Here is a 19,394-nt window from a genome sequence, read left to right on the forward strand (position 1 = left end):
TTCAGACCGAACCAAGAGTTATAGCTGTTTTTATACCCTCAGTCTATGACTAGATACGTCCAAAACGTGCCTCATCGAAATAACGATTTTATACCCTAGGTCCCTTTGGACCAAAATTTGGAGTCGATCTAGCGATGTCCGTCCGTCTATCTGGCTGGCTGGTGCGCACGATAACTCTCGAAGAGAGTATCTGATTTGGTGCAAACTTGGTACATCGTAATATTGTTATCAAACCTAGATCGAGTTCGGAAATGGGCAATATCGGTCCACTCCAATTGATAACTCCCCCACAACATTTTCAAAAAAAAAAAAAAAAAAAAAACAAGAAATAAATAAATAAATAAATAAAATATTTTACTGCACAGAACGGATAATCCTATTTTGCTCCAATAATTTTTCAGGTGCGAAAATGGACAATATCGGTTCACTTCATCAAGTACCTCCCCCACAAAGGGTAAAAATTTGGAATAATTACAACTCTTATAATATGTGATTTAAGAGTCCAATTCTCTTTAAATTTCACACATCTCAATATTTTTATTAATCCAAGGTCTGGTGTTAAGATTGAATATACCGGTCCACTCCTTCTGGTACGTCCCCCACAAAGGGTCGAAATTTCCAAAAAAAAATATTTTTTTCTACACAGAAAGAGAAGTGATCCACATTAACAAATCCAAATATTTGCGTCAGTGCTAGGTCAGGTGCGAAAATGGACAATATCGGTCCAATCCAAAAAGTACCTCCCCCACACATGATTGAATAGTTACAACTCTTATAAAATGTGATTTAAGAGCCCAATTCTTTTCAGATTTCACACATCCCAATATTTTCAGGTGTTAAGATGAAATATATCCGTCCACTCCTTCTGGCACCTCCCCCACAAAAGGTCGAAATTAAGCCCCATTAAGCCCATAAAACGCGAAATTTCCATGGAGGGAGGGTATATCAAGTTTGTCATTCCATTTGTAACACCTCGAAATACACATTTTATACCCCACAAAGTATATATATATTCTTGATCAGCATAAAATTCTATGTCGATTTTGTCATGTCCGTCTATCCGTCTGTCCGTCTGTGGACATCACTCTAGCTTCCGAACGAATTGAAGTAGATTGATAAAATTTTACTCAAATGTATATCATGTCTGCAGGATATTTGGTATTGAAAATATGAAACAAAAGACGTTTCGCTGTATATAGAGAATACAGGGTTGCCCATATTCGACGGACCCATCTGGCAACGCCATAACTTTTGACAGAGATGTCACATCGCTTATTTACATACCGCATTTGAAGCGTCAGTCCAAGCAGATTTTTACCAAGAGCCAATACACGCCACGCGTGCGCTCTGAAATAGTTGAAATTTACATTCAAGAGAAGAAGTCAATTGTGAAAACTCAACGTGCTTTTAAAAAATTAAAAAATGTGAGAAGTGCGCCTCCTAAGAACACCATTGAGCGTTTATACGAAAATTTTTCGACTTTTCGAAGAGGCCATATAAAAGTCGACCAAGGCGATCGGCCGAGAATATCGCCGCCGTACGAGCCAGTGTTGAGAGAACCCAAGAACATCCCAAAAACGCCGTTCTCAGCAGTTGGGCATGGCTTGCTCCACTTTAGAACGGATTATTCGCATTGATTTGCATTTGTTCCCGTACAAAATTGAATTGACGCAAAGAGTGTAGCCTGCGGACAAGCCTCGTCGATTGGAATGGACCCAAAGTTCCGTCGAATATGGGCAACCCTGTAGGACCACATTTTGGTATAGCCGCCATATAACGGTACCTCCCGATATTCGGTATTTTGATGATTTTAGCGACAATATTCACCGGAATTATTTCAAAATTGGTATTTAAAGTTCATAATGGATACTACAGCCTAACACAGAAAATGGGCCATGTAGGTCCAGGTCTTCGTATAGCCCCCATATAACGGTATCTCTCGATATTCGATATTTTGATGATTTTAGCTACATTATTCACCGCCTTTTTATACCCTACACCACAAGGTGGTCAGGGTATTATGTCCATAACGAGATAGACCCATAGTTCCTTTCGATGATCTGCATAGAATCACATTCTGAGTCGATTTATGCATGTCCGTCCGTCCGTCTGTCCATGTATTTTTGTAAACAAAGTACATTTCGCATTTCTTGTCCTCTCCACATGAAATTTTGCACAAGTCATTTGTTTGGCCCAAAGACGAACCCTATTGAAATTGGAGATAATCTGTAAAAATTTAGATATAGCTCCCATATGTATCTTCGTCCGACTTGCCTTTTATTGTGCACCAAACGTGTAATATCAGTCCGAATGGTATGGAATTTTGCGAGTACGATCAGATTGGATCTGAAAATAATTATTAATTATTATTTTTGTCCTCCGTAGCCGTAATATGCACCCTGTGACAACAATATTTGGGGAAATATATCAAATACATCTCAGAAATACATTTGCTAAATTTTATCGAGATCGGTTCAGATTTGGATATAGCTCCCATATATATCTTCGTCCAATTTACCTTTTATTGTACACCAAACGTATAATATTTGCCCAAATGGTATGAAATTTGGCTCTACGACCGAATTGGGTCTAGAAGCTAGTATATCAAATTTGGTGATAATCGGTTCAGATATAACTATAGCTCCCATATATACTGTTCATCCGATTTGTTGTATTTGTTACCCACAGCCGTAATATGCACTCCGTAACATCGACTTTCAGGTAAATATATGAAACACAGCTCAGAAATATCTTTGCCAAATGTTATCGAGATCGGTTCCGATTTGGACATAGCTCCCATACATGTATTTCTATCCGATTTCAAATTAATTGTGCACCAAATAGGCAATACAAGTCCGAATTTAAAAGGTACAAATACTTCGGCATATTTAGTCCTTTGAACTTTAAATTATAATTATAATCATAGCGTGTATGATTGAATTCTCCCATAAAAACGTTTAGTAGATATACGGAGCTCTACTAAATTAGCAACGTGGTGTAGGGTATCATAAAGTCGGCCCCGCCCGACTTTAAGACTTTCTTTACTGGTTTCTTGTTAAGTTTCGCATTTGAATATTGTAATGGTTTATGACAAAAGTTACCTATGCATGTATTTTTGAGATATTAACAGGATTTTTAACGGATTTTATTGTTTTCTTAGAATTGCCAAATTCGTTCCAAGTTGTGGAGAGTATTCAAAGTTCGGCCGGGCCGAAAGTATAAATATATCTCCGTTATTTCGAGGGTGTCCATAATATTTTCCAATCGGTTTTGCTTAAAGTTTTGTATTTTTGTTTCTTTAGTGTTATAAAGCTTTCGATTGGCTTCAAATTAAAACAACTAAAAAGCATTTTAAGTCCCTTTAATATTTTAAAGGAAATTTTTGCAAAAAATATATATACATTGTCGAATATTACTGTTTAAATGAATACCGTTATATGGGCCTATACGAAGACGAGGATCTGCATACGCAATTTTTTGTCATAGGCTGCAACGGAAGGTACCGTTGAATAATGTCGCTCATATCATCCAAATGCCGCAAAAGGAAGGTGCCGTTAAATGTGGGGTATACAAAGACGTGTTCTGCAATTTTCTGTCATAGGTCGAAGTATCCATTATGACCTTTAGTTATTGCTAAATTTTGTCGTTTTTTGTCGTTTTTGCATTCCTTCTTTGATGCCTCGTGTCATTTTTGCATATTCTCTCTCCCCACCCTTCAATTCACGTGCAACATACCTCTTCCCCTACCATTCAACGATGGCGCTTTCTGCCACAACTTTGTCATCTATGCGTTGTTGCAAATTCAATTTATTTCATGTTTATCTACAACTGCGATTGTCAGCGACACGAAGACTTTATCGCACAGCTTTTATACCGGCTGTGTTCATTGCTCTTCAAGCGGGAATCATGTTTGTCGTGGTCGTTAAATAGTTGGTTTTTTTCCAAAAAAAAAAAAACGTACTATTTGTTATCATTCGATATTGATTTACCTGCATGAAACCGGCACGTATTGCTCCGTATTCGAACAATAATAGAAAAATACAGCCGATATGTACATACGCGCGTCGATTGTTAAATATTTTGCAAATCAACAATTCCCAATGATTTTTCTGATGGTACGTAAATAGAGATTGTGCAGGGGTTTTGCAATAAGACCTGGAAGTCTCAAACATTCCCATAGGTTATGAGATAAATGGCCGGATGTCTAATTCATAATAAGGAAATAGACCTATTATAACATGTGCTTCGGCGAATCTTAGTTTACATCGTAAAGCAACCTAGATAAAGGGGAGAAATTCCTCCCTCAACCACTTTTTTTTTTGAAATTTTCGGATAGATTCTAAAATTTTAAGTATATTCTATTGACAACAATACAAGGATTATTTCGAAAATTGTTGCCTTTTTATACCCTCCACCAAACATAGATAGATTTAGCCCTGTCCGTCCGCTCTTCTGTCCGTCTATTGTAATTACGAAACGAATTAAGATAGAAAGTTAAACTTTTGCACAGATCAGGCTTATCGGCAGGCAGGTTAAGTTTGAAGATGGACTTTATCGTATATCACCCATACGACGGTACCCCCGATATTCGCTATTTTGATGATTTTAGCGACATTTTTTGCCGGAATTGTTTTTTTCTTTAATTTCGTATTTAAAGTTCGTAATGGCAAAACAATTTTTTAAGCAGGACCACATCTTCATTTTGCTTCCATGTAACGGCTGCGCTTAGCTGTTTTTTTTTTTTACTTTTTAAACCTCAGCTAGTTAACAGAGGGGTCTTTGTGGTTCTTTTTTTCGCAAAGATTTTCCTCAATATTATCTGTATTTATAAAAGAGTAAAGTAATTGACTGGTTCAGGAGTAGGGTCGATGTATACGAAAAGTACTAAACGTTACTAAATTTGGTACAATTTGAATTTTGAGGAACGTATAGAGTTGAAATACTTAAATTTGAAATTAACTGCTGGCGGAGTGTGCGATTGGAATATGGAGGTTGTTTTCGAAGTTTTTACTTATGTCTACGAAAAGTACTAAATAACATTAAATTTGATACAATTTCGGTATGGGGTGAACCGATAGAGCTGGACTGCTGAAATTTGGGACTATGGTATGTATGTAGTTTTGCAAATTCGTACATACAAAGTCAAACGCCATAATTTTTACATTTTTTTTTTTTTTTTAATTTATTGAATGAAAGCAAAAAATGTCGGAAATAGCATCAAATTTTAGATTAAGTGTAGATTTGTTCGAATTGGTCACCTTTGGCACGAATTATGTCCTTCAAACGGCCAATGAGACCGTCACACGCTGCCCGACTGTTGCTCTGCGGTATCTTGGCCCATTCCCGGCGAAGCGCTTGCTTGTTTTAATCGACACTTTAGTATTTTTAGTGCCAACCTTGCTTCTCTTGCAAAATACTCCAGACACAAAACATAGTCTAACGGATTGGTATCCGGAGATTTTGGTAACCATTGTGCGCTGGAATGAGCGCGTTCTGAGTGCGATGGTGCTGAGTTCTGTTGGAATGTCCAAGGTCTGCGCAAAAATGTTTGCGTACCACCCTCCAGAATATTTTCGCGATAATATTCGGCATTTATTATGATGCCACGGTCGATTAATACGAGCGGGGAGCGACCATCGGCTGGACAACAAATATTTTTTAATCGGAGAAAACCAAATTCGGCAGCTCACCACTTTCGGCCAAGTGAAAACAACTCTTTAGCTTTTTTGAGTCTATGGCTTGGAAATGACAGCAGTCTAAATTTGATTGCATTTTTCTCATCTCACCCTGTATATGTACTAAATGGTACCAAATTTGGTACAATTTACATTTTGAGAGAATCCGTGGGGTTGAAATCATGAAATTTGAAAACAAGAATACTAGTGCATTGTAGAATTGGGATATGAAGAAAATTTTGCAAATTCGTACTTATGTGTACCAAATGGAACTAAATTTGGTACGATTTAAATTTTGGGGAGAATCGATAGAGTTGAAATCCAGAAATTTGAAAATAAAATTTACATTGGATTGTATAATGTAGGAAGTTTTGGAAACTTCTACATATTTGTACTAAATAGTACTAAATTTGGTACAATTTGTATTTGGGCGAACCAGGAATTTGGAATTAGGATAACTGTGGGAGTGTCGGATTGGGGTATTCGTAATTATTTGTACTGAATGGTACTAAATTTGGATGAACCGATTACAAGGGAACGTACAAAAAGGATCAACAATTTCAATATTTTGTACTTTATATTGGACAAACGGAATGAGCTAGAATTCTGAACTTTGAAATGAGAGTCACTGAAGGAGTGGAGGATAGATGTACCAAAGGGTCTTTGGAAAAGTTCTAAAATTGTGCTAAACATCGTAAATGACACCATATGGTTTCTGTGAACGGATAGAGCTAAAAATTTGAACCATTTGCTATGAGAATTAAGGTTAGAAAGTATGTTCGATAAATGATGGTGGTTTTTGAAATGTGTACTAAGTGTGCGAACTGTACTAAATGGTACTAAATTTGGAATAATTTGGTTTAGGGTGAACGGATGAAGCTGGGAATTTGGGATTCCCTGTTGGTGGTAGGTTGGAGGATTACAGTTGGTTTTGAAAATCTTTACGAAAATTAGTAAATGGTACAAAATTTGGTACAGGGTGACCAGATAGTTATTGCACTTTTAAGTTTTCGCTGTTTATGTGTAGCCTTGACATATAAAGGTGGTTTTGAAAGTGTATTATAATTATACGAAAAGTACTAAATGGTATTGGATGAAGGAATGGCTGAAATTTGACATAGATAATTACCGATGGTATATGTGCTTGAAATTTGGCGGTGGTTTAGAGATGTAAATAGTACTAAATTTGTTTTTGGGTAAGGGGTAAGGCTGGAAATTCTCAAATTTGATATTGTTATCTTGAATTGAGATGTGGAGGTGGGGTTGGGAAATGTGTACTATAATTGTTCGAAAAGTACAAAGTGGTAAAAAAGTTGCATATTGGGCGTAGGGATAGAGCTGGAATCCCAAAATTGAATATTGAAGTCCATTTTCTCAGCTGCCTTAGTACTGATGAAAATATTAGGATTTGCAAAGTTGGAGCAAAATCGGATAATCCTTTATCTTTCTGTGCAGCAAAACTATTGTTTTGAAAATTTTTACGTTTTGTGGGGCATGTACCAGAAGGAGGGAACCGACCGATATTGCCCATCTCTGAACTCGATCTAAGTTTAGTAATAATACTGCGATGTAGCATGTTTGGACCGCACCAGCCAGACAGTGTATACAAAATATACACTTCAATATTATAAGTCAAATTGAAAACATCGCATGCGATAAAAATACGAAGAAATGAAAAAATGTCACAAAATACTACAAAATCTATTTTAACGTCATTATTGGCATCTTTTTATGCGTTTTTTTAGGATTTTATTCTTTTAGGTCAAGAGGGCATTCTGAATTGACAAAATTTGTCAAAATCGGTCCAGCCATTCTTGAAATATAAACATTCTAGCTAACATCCCCTTCTTTTGTATATACACATTATATATATTTCGCTATCTATATTCGACATATTTACTATTGGCTTCTACGTAACGGTCAGAATTAACCTGGTCGTCTATTTGTGATTTCGCCAGGATTAAAAATATTCGCGGTTTAATGGAAAATTTTACTTTTATCGAACACAAATGTTGTGATCTATTTCACCCACTAAATATTACCCGATGACCATTAAAATTGGAAGGCTTCTGCCCAGCCCTAAGCTCTAGACCCATGCTAACATCTGCTTCGATTGGTCCATAATTGTGACCTGTAGAGCAACTGCAAAATCGGGAAAATTTTCAATTTTTTTATCCGTATATATTGTGCGATCATCTCCAAGCCCCATGCTAACTTCTGCTTCGATTGGTCCATAATTGTGACCTGTAGAGCAACTGAAAAATCAGGAATTTTTTTTTGCTCCCTAAATATTATGCGATCATCTCCAAAAGCAATAGGGTTCTATTCTGACCTTAGCCCCACCTCCATTCTAAAATTCGTGAAGATCGGGCCATATTTGCGGCCTGCAGAGTGATTACAAATTAACATGGACAGACGGACTTACGGACATGCATAGCTAGATCGACTCAGCTCGGCGAGATAGGAAGATTCATATACCCTTTCCCATGTGGGAAACCAATATTTCGAGGTGTTACATAATTTTTGGCTCAACCAAACTTATAATACCCCCAACACATAGTGGTGTAGGGTATAAACTTGTTTGTTGCCATATTTTTTGAAAATAAAACAAATTACACTTATTGTGTTGATATATTTGAAAATTCCATTCATACTTCATCTAATACAGATAACAAGTAAAGAAGCAGTAAGTTCGGCCTGGCCTCCACCATTTAGAACGAATTTGAAATTTTTCGAAAAACATAAAGATAAAGATCAGAGCTATACGAAGACCTGGACCTGCATAGACAATTTTCTGTCACAGGCTGTAGCTTTCATTGCGAACTTCAAATACGATACCTCAAATAATTTCGGTGAGTATTGTACCCAAAATCGTCAAAATACCGAATATAAAGAGGTACTGATATATGGGACCTATACGAAGCCCTCGACCTACATGGGCAATTTTCTGTCACGGACTGTAGTACCCATTACGAACTCTAAATACGTAATTTGAAACTACTACGGTGAATAATGACGCTAAAATCATCAAAATATCGAATGTTGGGAGGTACTGTTTATATTATTTGATATCAAACACCAAATTTCAAACAATTCCGGGGAATAATGTCGCTAAAATCATCAAAATATGGTGGCTATACGAAGACGTGGACTTGCACAGACAATTTTCTATTTCAGGCTATAGTATCCATTTCGAACTTCAAATACCAAATTTGAAACAATTCCGGTGAATAATGTCGCTAAAATCATCAAAGTACCGAATATCGGTAGGTACCGTTATATGGTTAGGGCTATTTGAAAACGTGGACCTACATAGCCCATCTACGAACTTAAACTGTCTACTGGCAAAATAGACATGTGTGCAAAATTTTAGCCTTTATTTCAATTCGTTCGAAAGATAGCGTGATTATAACAGACAGACAGACAGACAGGCACACAGATTTGAACGTAAAGGTGTTTATTCCTTCACTTTTAGGGTTTCCAAACTAAGGATTCCGCATAAAAATGTAAGTTTATGTGATATGAAAATATTTTGCCACGTTTCCAAACAATTTGTATAAATCTCCTTCTCGTTAAGGCGACTGGTTAACTTGAAGCATTTGTGGAAACCATATGTCTTTGGATGCATTTTCAAGAGAAGTTTATTTATTTCACCTATGTCGAAGTTACCTCAATTGTAAGGGGGAGGGGGAGTGTATATGCAAAAGCTTATTTGCTACATATTTTCTTTATTTTTTCTTCTTTTTTCGAATAAAAATGTTCTTGCCTTCCCACACTTATATTTTATTTATGCACATAACTACATATATATACATACTGTAGTTATGAATGTGTGTGAGATATCGACCAAATATGCAAATAAATTATCTGTGTCCAATGGAGAAAATAACTATCAACCAACACCTTTGCAACTACCCGACAATGAAGTCTTAATCAGAAAAATAAGGTTCTTGTTGTTGTCGGTTCAATTGTCAAAGGTGACTAAAATGGAAACGGTTGAATAAACAAAAATAATTTATTTTGTTTTCTTACAAATGGATAAACAAATATATTTCCATTTAAGATTCACTCTTTTATTCTCTATCTCCCTCTCTCTCTCTCTCTTTCTAGGTATGTATGAAAGTGTCTCAATAAATCATTATTGACATTTCTGTTGGTAAGTTTGTAAAATTCGTATAATTGATAATTGTGTATAAAGATTTCCAATGTTATGCGTAAATTTGGTATGATAAGTTCCTACTTTTGGAAATTTGGGAATATATATTGCAGATAAAAATACAAGGAATATTTTAGTCAAAAATTCCAACTTTAAAAGCGAGTCAACATTAATAATATTGCAAAAAAAAAAAACTGCCTTAAAACGAAATCGTAGCAAGTCAAAATAATCCACAAAAATATTTTTCGTATATTTCTACTATAGGTCGTACAAGACGTCTAGATTCTAAACCTTACCTTAACGCCTAAAATTCATATCTCTTAAAAACACATTTTAGGGTTAAATCCGTACTTTGTGTGAGTTTACGCAAAAATCTGCAACAAAGCATTATTTTAGAGGGATTACGTTAGAGACAAAATATTATTTATCAAATTTTACTATGAGTCACCAAAGAAAGGAAATCTTTATTTTCACTGTTTGCCAAAATATTTTTACATCATTTGGTATTTTGGCCCATTCCCGGCGAAGCCCTTGTTTGAGGTAATCGACACATTAACATTTTTTAGTGCCAACCTTGCTTTCCCTAAATACTCCAGACACAATAGTCCAACGGATTGATATCCGGAGATTTTGGTGGCCATTGTGCGCTGGAAATGAAGCGAGGAACCTCATTTTGTAACCATTCTTGGGTGGCGCGTGCTGAGTGCGATGGTGCTGAGTCCTGTTGGAATGTCCAAGGTTTGCGGTCAAAATGTTTTCGTGCCCAGAATATTTTCGCCAAAATATTCGGCATTTATTCTGATACCACGGTCGATTAATACGAGCGGAGAGCAGCCATCGGCTGTTATGGCGGTCCAAACCATCACCATGACCGCCGCTTGAAATCTGATGGCCAACCAAAGGTCTGATGGCTGACCTCTTTGGCAATTAAACGTGATCATTTTTTTTTTGTATACAAACTGCTGGACAACGAATGTTTTGTCATCGGAGATAACCACATTCGGCAGTTCACCACTTTCGGCCAAGCGAAGCAACACTTCAGATCTTTTGAGTCTATTTTCTTTCTGTTGCGGTGTAAGTTCTTGCACTTCTTGAAATTTCAATGGCTTTACCTCGAGCTTATTTTTCAATATTTTCCGTCCACTTCCTTCAGGTCGGGCTACGCTACCAGTATAACGGTAACGCGCGAAGGTACGAGACACAAAAGATTTATTGACATTTAAATGCTGGAGTGCTCTAACGGTAGCCACTTGTGGTTTTCCGGCCAAATATAAAGAAATCACACCATGACGCTTGAATTCCATCACGATTAACTTTTTTTCTGGAAAATTCTCACCAGAATGCTTTTGTACGCTTGTAAACAACACAATGAGCTGTCACTGGAATAATTTGAACAGCTGTCGGACGAGCGGCTTAGAAATGACAGCAGTCTGAAGTTGGTTGCAGTTTTTTTTTCATCTCACGCTTTAGGTCAGGATCGAGAATGTCAATGTTGGTCTATTTATTCCTGTATCTGGTATTAATTAAATTAGCTAATTTTAAATGGAATATCGATTCGAAAAATATTTTCCATGTAAAAAAAAACCGAAAAATAACCATTTTGACGTTGGCCTTAAGCCCCGCTCTGCCACGGCCCTGGTGCATTATGACTAAAAACATTTGATCAAGTATAAGGATGAAATACATCGATTTAAAATGGTTACATAAATATATGGGCAAATTTTGAGGGTAAATATTAGTCGGAACTTGTCCCACTTGCAAAAATTTTCCGCTTCAGGATCACGTCCATAACATATGTTATTTAAAAAATGCCTAATATTTTAGAAATTCGAGGAGCTCACAAAATAACCGTTCAAAATTCAAAAATTTGTAAAACACAAATAAAAGATAAAAAACGATTTTACATTTTTTTTTTGTTAGATCCATGAAACCTGTGCCTATATGAATCAAATCTAGGAGAGGCGAAAAGAAAAAAATTGAACAATGTTCAAGAATTGAATATAGTAAAAATTCGTAAAAGTTCTATATATAGAAGACTAGTTGGAGACACTCTGTCCATAGAATACCAAGTAAGCTGTCATAAATCCTCTGGAAGTCAACCACCACACACAAGACCCACAAAAGAGTTGGTCTTCCATATTTGTTTAAATAAAATTCCTGTTACATTTACTTAAAAGAAAATCCCCCCTGTCCACATAGTTCAACGCAGTCCGAACGTTGTCCTCTTTTTGCAATTCATTTTGTATATGTCAAAATATAAAAAAAAGTATTTTTTCATATCGTCATCACTTGTTTAGTTGGGAAAGTACAATGTCTTCTGAAATAACAACATACGTATTGGAATTTTAACGACGTAGCCATTCGGGGAAAGGTCATTTCCACAAAACATGTAATTTCTACATCAACCATTTCTTGAACTTGAGCAGTTGGGTTTTTGTTGTTGTTGCTGTAACGAAGTGATTATAACGCCTTTAATATTTCTTCTTTTTGTCTATTTGCTGACAAAGTGAAATTTGTCAATGCTGTCGCCATTTGATGGAAATGATATGGAATTAAGCAACATGAATGCCAAGGAGAATATACAAATTTGCATATTTAGGAGACATTATAATGTAAAAATAACTTTGCCCCTAACCAAAACAGCAAAAACAAAAAAAGAGCAAAATTTTATAAATAAATTAATTTTCGAGGAATTCATTTCCAGGAATTAACAAAACACGACTATATTGGACCAAGGGGTTGCCAAAGTATAGATATATTAACAAGTAAAAAAGTATCGGTCGGTTTTGCCGACCGTTCGATTATTAAAAAATTTCCACTTCTGTTATGATTATTCAAATGTTGAACCCCTTATGCAGTAGGTTCCGAAGAAATGGACCAATATTGGTCTTTTCGTATCGGATCTAAATAAATATGATATAAATATTGTGACGTGTTAGGTTTGGACTGTGTTGGGTTGATGGAAATATTGGGATGTAGCAAGTATTGAATGGGATCGGATGTCAATTTCGCTTTTTATGAGCTTCATGGATATTCCAAATTTTGAGCCTTTGTGGGGGAGGTTACAAAAGAAGTGGACCAATATATCCCATCTTCACAACGGTTCTTTTGTTAGTGAGTGAAAAAATGGGATGTGTGAAATATAAAGAGAACCAGATGCTTCGGATTTCATAAACGTTTTGGTTATTTAAAATGTTGACCCTTTGTGGGGGAGGTACCAAAAGGAATGGTTCGATCTCTACCATTTTTAACAGATCCTGTGTTGATAGAAATATTCAGATGTGCCATGTCTAAATGGAATCGGATATTAATTTCGCGATTTATGAGCTTAATGCATATTCAAGAAGGAGTGGACCGATATATTCCATCTTAAAACCAGATCTTGGGTTTATGAAAATATTGGGATGTGTGAAATTTTAAGATATTCGCATTCTTACATCACATTTTATAAGACTTATAATTGTTCCAAATTTCTACCCTTTGAGGGGGAGGCACTTGATGGAGTGGGCCTATATTATCCATTTTTGCACCTGACCTAGCACTGACGCAAATACTAGGATCTGCAAAATTGGAGCAAACCCGGATATTGCTTCTCGTTCTGTGCAGAAAAAAATATACTTTTTTTTTTGAAAATTTCGTCCTTGTGTGGGGGGAGGTACAAGAAGTGTTGGACCGATATATCCTATCTTAACACCAGACCTTGGTTTAATATAAATATTAGAATGTGTGAAATTTGGAGACAATCGGACTCTTACATCACTTTTTATGAGAGTTGTAATTATTCAAAATTTTGACCATTTGTGGGGGAGGTACTTGATGGAGTGGACCGATATTGTCAATTTCCACACCTGACCTAGAACTGCAAAATGGGATTATCCGTACTCTTTCTGTTCAAAAAATATATGTTTTTTGAAAATTGCGATCTTTTGTGGGGGAGGTATCAGAAGGAGTGAACCGATATAGTCAATTTCCGAATTCGATCTAAGTTTGGCTGGCTGGTGCGCACGAGAACTCTCGAAGGGAGTATCTGATTTGGTCCAAACTGGGTATATCCAAATATTTTTGTCAAACTTAGATCGAATTCGGAGATGGGCAATATCGGTCCACTCCTTCTGGTACCTCCCCCATAAAAGGTCCAAATTTTCAAAAAATATATTTTTGCACAGAAAGAGAAAGGATAATCCTATTTTGCTTCAACTTTCCATATCCTAATATTTGCATCAGTGCTAGGTCAGGTATGAAAATGGACAATATCGGTCCACTCCATCAAGTACCTCCCCCACAAATGGTCAAAATTTTAAATAATTACAACTCTTATAAAATGTGATGTAAGTGTCCGATTGTCTTGAAATTTCACACTTCCCAATATTTATTTAATCCAAGGTCTGGTGTAAAGATGATATATCGGATATATCGGTCCACTCCTTCTGGTACCTCCTCTACAAATCTTTCAAATACATATCATACATATCTTTTTGCACAGAAAGAGAAACGATAATCCGATTTTACTCCAACTTTCCAAATATTTGCATCAGTGCTAGGTCAGGTATGAAAATGGACAATACCTGTCCACTCCTTCTGGTATCTCCCCACAAAGGGTCAACATTTTAAATAATTAAAACTCTCATAAAATGTGATGTAAGAGTCCGATTGTCTTGAAATTTTACACTTCCCAATATTTATATTAATCCGAAGTCTGGTGTTAAGATGGAATGTATCGGCCCTCTTCTACTGGTACCTCCCCCACAAAGGGTCGAAATTTTGAATATCCATTTATCTCAAAAAACGCGAAATTAACATCGGATTCCATTTAGACTTGGCACATCTCAATATTTCTGTCGACACAGGATCTGTTAAAAAAAACGGTAGAGATCGCCATATGACTGAGGGTATAATTAGGGCATAATTTCGGGTTTTTCTCCCCCACACAGGGTCGAATAATTGAATATCCATTAATGTGATAAAACGCGAAATTAACATCGGATTCCATTTAGACTTGGCACATCGCAATATTTCTGTCGACACAGGATCTGTAAAAAAAAGCGGTAGAGATCGCCATATGACTGAGGGTATAATTAGGTCATATTTTCGGGTTTTCTTGTGAACATTGATTTAGATTTTTTTATTTGCTGAATTTTAGTGAAATTTGATGTAGAATATTTTTGTCTTTGACATTATCATTCTTCAATGATGTTTTGTTAGAGATTGTTGCACAAACTCGCCTAAAATGTCTCTTTAATTTATATGAATTCCTGACGTTCAGATAAGTTTTAGACTTTTGACGTCTTCCAGGACCTATAGTAGAATTTTATAAAAAAAAATAATAATTTTGTAGAATATTTTGCCATGCTACGATCCCAATAAAAGGGAGTTTTTAACTAAAAATTTAAAAACAGGACCAAAACGACCACTTTATTGAAACGCCTTAGGGTTAAAATTTTCTAGAAAAATATTCCTCGTATTTTTATCTCAATATTGGCTGAGAAACTATATAGGTGAAATGTGCAGATTCCTAGAAGTCCTAATCCGTAATTTTTCAAATGTGTGGATGAAGGGGGATCTTGCCTTCCTCAAATTAGGTTACCCTGCGATGAAAACTTTCAAAACGCCGATACACATGGCTTCGTTTTTAGCTCTACTTTCATAATCAGCTGGATTTCTCTGTAAATATTGAAAAAGATGAATTTTTCGAAAAGTGTTTTACTTGCAGGATAACATTTTCCCAATTATGATTCATTCATACATTCTTTATTATATTTTTTCTACTAGAAGCACGTTTGCGTTTTATTTTATTAAACCTCATCTTAAACAATCGAACAACTTTATTGCCAAACCACTTGAATGATAATTTAATTCATTGATTCGAAAACTGGCAGCATAACCTTGCCATGAAATGTTCGCAAAACCCCAAATTAAATGCTCATTTGTTTATATCGCATACACCCTCATTCAAAGGTATATGGCTCTCACCACACACACACACACACACACACACACCAACAAATGCCTTGCCATTAATTAAATCCCTCACTTACCTTATATTCGTTTTTAATATCGCATATCGTCATCTCCAATTTCGGCGAATAGACCGGCGTCGATGAAATCCAAAAGGGAGCACAGTGTAAACAGCCCAATAATGTCAGACCCAACAACACCATTTTGGCTCGCCTCACCGTACACATGGTTTGACGTTTCAAGGGATACATTACCGCAATGAAACGCTCCACAGTGAACGCCACCACAAACCACACCGAACAGAAACAGGCCAGGTTGCTGAAGAACGTAAAAAATTGACAGAAGTATTCCCGATTATAGATGTGGACATCGACAAAGTTCAACCACTGGGCAAACAGACCGAACAGGAAGCAGGTATCACTGACGGCCAGGGCTGCCAAATAGAAACTCGACGATAACTTGCGCAGCTTCGTTTTGAAAAAGACAACAACGGACAGAATGTTGCCAATGGAACCGGTGCCCACAATAATCGGGACATAGTAGAAGCACAGGACATTGCCGATGTATTCAATCGTTTGCAGTACTTCATTATCTTCATCCAGCAGAGAACTATTGCCGGCGGGGGTGTTTTGGGGATGAGAAGTTTTGTTAATGCTGTTAACTTCTGTGTTTGGAGAACTGTCTTCTTGTCGGTAGGTATTGAGTGCTGTTGTCGTAGACAAGACCGATGTTTCGTTGGCATTAACCATCTGTGCTGGCCAAGTTAGTGGCTGGAATGTTGCAGTATTTGTCATGGCGGAATGTGGTTTTTCTGGTTGTTGTTGTTGTGGTTAATAATGTGTTAACCCAAGTGTCGACTTATGCCGACAACTTGAGACATGAAACAAAATGTTTTATTCGCGTGAACAGCTGATTTCACTGGATATGATATTGAACAGCCGCAGCATGCCAGAGTTACGAGTTCTTAACGACCAATACTGTTGTCAGACAACTACACATTAGAGTTTGCGATTTTGTTTGAAGTTTATTTTGAGTTTTGCTGTTTTTTGATTGACAATTTTAAATTAAAAACTGTCAACATTAATGTCTTTCATATTCAGATAGTTAATAGATTAGATCTATTAGATGTAGGTTAGAGCTATACTTTTCTATACACGCGCCCATATTTCATGTTATTTTTATAGTACTCATCGAATTGGTAACAAGTACGAATGAAGTTAAGTTCGACCGGGCCGAACTATTATTACTTTTGGAAAGAGCCTGAAATTTAAAAAAAATACCCCCTAAATGAAAGCGATATATGGGAGCTATACAAAGACGTGAGCCTGCATAAGTAATTCTCTGCCATAGGCTGCAGTACCGATTCCGACCTTCAAATAAGAAATTTTAAACAATTGGGGCGAATAATGTCTCAGATATCATCAAAATACCAAATAAAGGGAGGTATCTTTATATGGGGGGCTAAACGAAGGCGTGGACCTGCATGGACAATTTGCTGTCATAGACTGAGGCATCGATTAAGATCTCCCAATACGAAATTCGAAACAATTCCGGCCTATAGAGTCGCTAAAATGATCAAAATATCGAATAATAATAGATACTGTTATATGGGGGCTATACGAAATCGTGGACCGACATGACCCATTTAGGAACTTAACCTGGCAAAATAGACATGTGTGCAAAATTTTAGCCTTCTATCTCAAATACAACAGACAGACAGGTGGACATCACTAAATCGACTTAGAACTTTACGCTGATCTATATATTGTTGAATTATGTTGGTTATTGCATAAGTATTTCGAGGAATTACAAACGGAATGACTAAGTTAACACACCCTCCACAGTATGGGCGTCGGGTCGGGTCAAACTTTCAATACCCTCCACCATTTTGAAGGAACTTGAAAATTTTCCAAAAAAAAAAAAAAAAAAATCCGTCGAAAAATACCGCTCAAAGGGAATCCGTTATATGAGGGCTGTACGAAGACATGGTCCTGCATACACAATTTTTTGTCATAGGCTGTAGTACCTATTACGAACTTTATATACAAAATTTGAAGCAATTTTGGTAAAAACTGTTCCTAATATCATCAAACTCGAAATAATTCCGGTGAATAATGCCGCTAATATCATAAAAATACCAAATAAAGGGAGGTGCCGTTATATGTGGGCTATATGAAGATGTGGACCTACATAGACATTTTTCCGTCGTAGGTTGAAGTACCCATTACTAGCTTTAAACACAAAACAATTCCGGTGAATAATACTCCTAATATCATCGAAATACCGAATATCAGGAGGTATTGTTATAAAGAGGCTATACGAAGATTTAGACCCGCATACGCAATTTTTTGTCATAGGCTGTAGTACCCATTACGAAAATTAAATACGTAATTTGTAACAATTCCGATAAACAAATGTCGCTTAAGTCATCGAAATAGCAAATATCGGGAGGTACTCATATATGGGGGATATGTATTATCGTGGACCTATAAAGACAATCCTCTTTCAGGGGATAAAGTACCCAGAGGGAACTTGTTTAGAATTTCAGGCAAATGTCGCTTAAGTCATATAAATAGAAAATATCGGGAGGTGCTCATATATGGGGGATATGCGTTATCGTGGACCTATATAGATAATTCTCTTCCAGGGGATAAAGTACTCACAAGGAACTCCTTGTGTGGAATTTCGAATAATTCCATTCAAAACTGTGACTTAAATTATCAAAATATCGAATATCGAAGCCTGCAAAAAAAAAAAAACAGATCTGTGCAAAATTTTAGCTTCCTATCTTAAATCGTTTTGACTCCAGCGTGATTACAACAGAGGGACAGACGGATAGACGGGCGTACGGACGGACGTCTTAGAATTTTACGCCGATCATGAATATATATATACTTTTTTCGGTCTAAAATTATTATTTCGATGAGTTACAAACGGAATGTCGAACTTAAAATACACAACATACTATGATGTATGGTGGGAGGTATAAAAACCAAGTAGAAGTTTTGTATTTTTTTGTCAGCGCCTTAAAGTATGTCTAGCATTTAACCTCGCTTAGACATCTACCCATTTGTCCGTTATCACTAAATGTTGTGTTTCTTTACTTTTTTATACCCTCAGGATATATATCATTTTATACGGCACAATTTGCTTCATTGAAATAACAATTTTAGACCCTAGGTCTCTTTGGACCATATCCGTTCTAGGACATTTGGAGTCGATCTAGCGATGTCCTTCCGTCTGTCTGGCTGGAGCGAATGATAACTCTCGAAGGGAGTATCCGATTTGGCCCAAACTTGGTACATCGTAATATTATTATAAAACTTAAATCGAATTCGGAGATGGGCAATAAAGGTCCAGTCGTTAACTAAAAAAGACCGAAATTTTCAAAAAAAAAAAAAGAAAGAAAAAAATATTTTATTTCACAGAAAGAGAAGAACTTTGCAAATTCTAATATTTGCATCAGTGCTATGTCAGGACAATGGATAATACCGGATCGGTACCTCCCCCACAAGGAGTCAAACTTTTGAGTTCTAACTCTTATAAAATGTGATGTAAATATCCGATTGTCTTGAATTTACAAACATCACAATATTTTTATTAAACCA

The 19,394-nt window shown here is 36.4% G+C and overlaps 2 protein-coding genes across 9 annotated transcripts in view; one reads left to right on the plus strand and one right to left on the minus strand.

Moving 5' to 3' along the window:
* The window catches only part of LOC101901269 (uncharacterized), a 108,380-nt gene extending 91,230 nt beyond the window's left edge, over window positions 1–17,150 (minus strand). The window contains exon 1 of the mRNA XM_059131617.1: window positions 15,867–17,150. Within this exon, the coding sequence (XP_058987600.1) occupies window positions 15,867–16,580 (714 nt within the window). The 5' untranslated portion in view covers window positions 16,581–17,150. The remainder of the gene's footprint in view (window positions 1–15,866) is intronic.
* LOC101893717 (protein furry) overlaps window positions 1–19,394 on the plus strand; it is a 353,570-nt gene that overhangs the window by 245,648 nt on the left and 88,528 nt on the right. The window lies entirely within an intron of this gene.

This window comes from Musca domestica, unplaced genomic scaffold (assembly GCF_030504385.1).
Source record: "Musca domestica strain aabys unplaced genomic scaffold, Musca_domestica.polishedcontigs.V.1.1 9, whole genome shotgun sequence".
NCBI classification, from domain to species: domain Eukaryota; kingdom Metazoa; phylum Arthropoda; class Insecta; order Diptera; family Muscidae; genus Musca; species Musca domestica.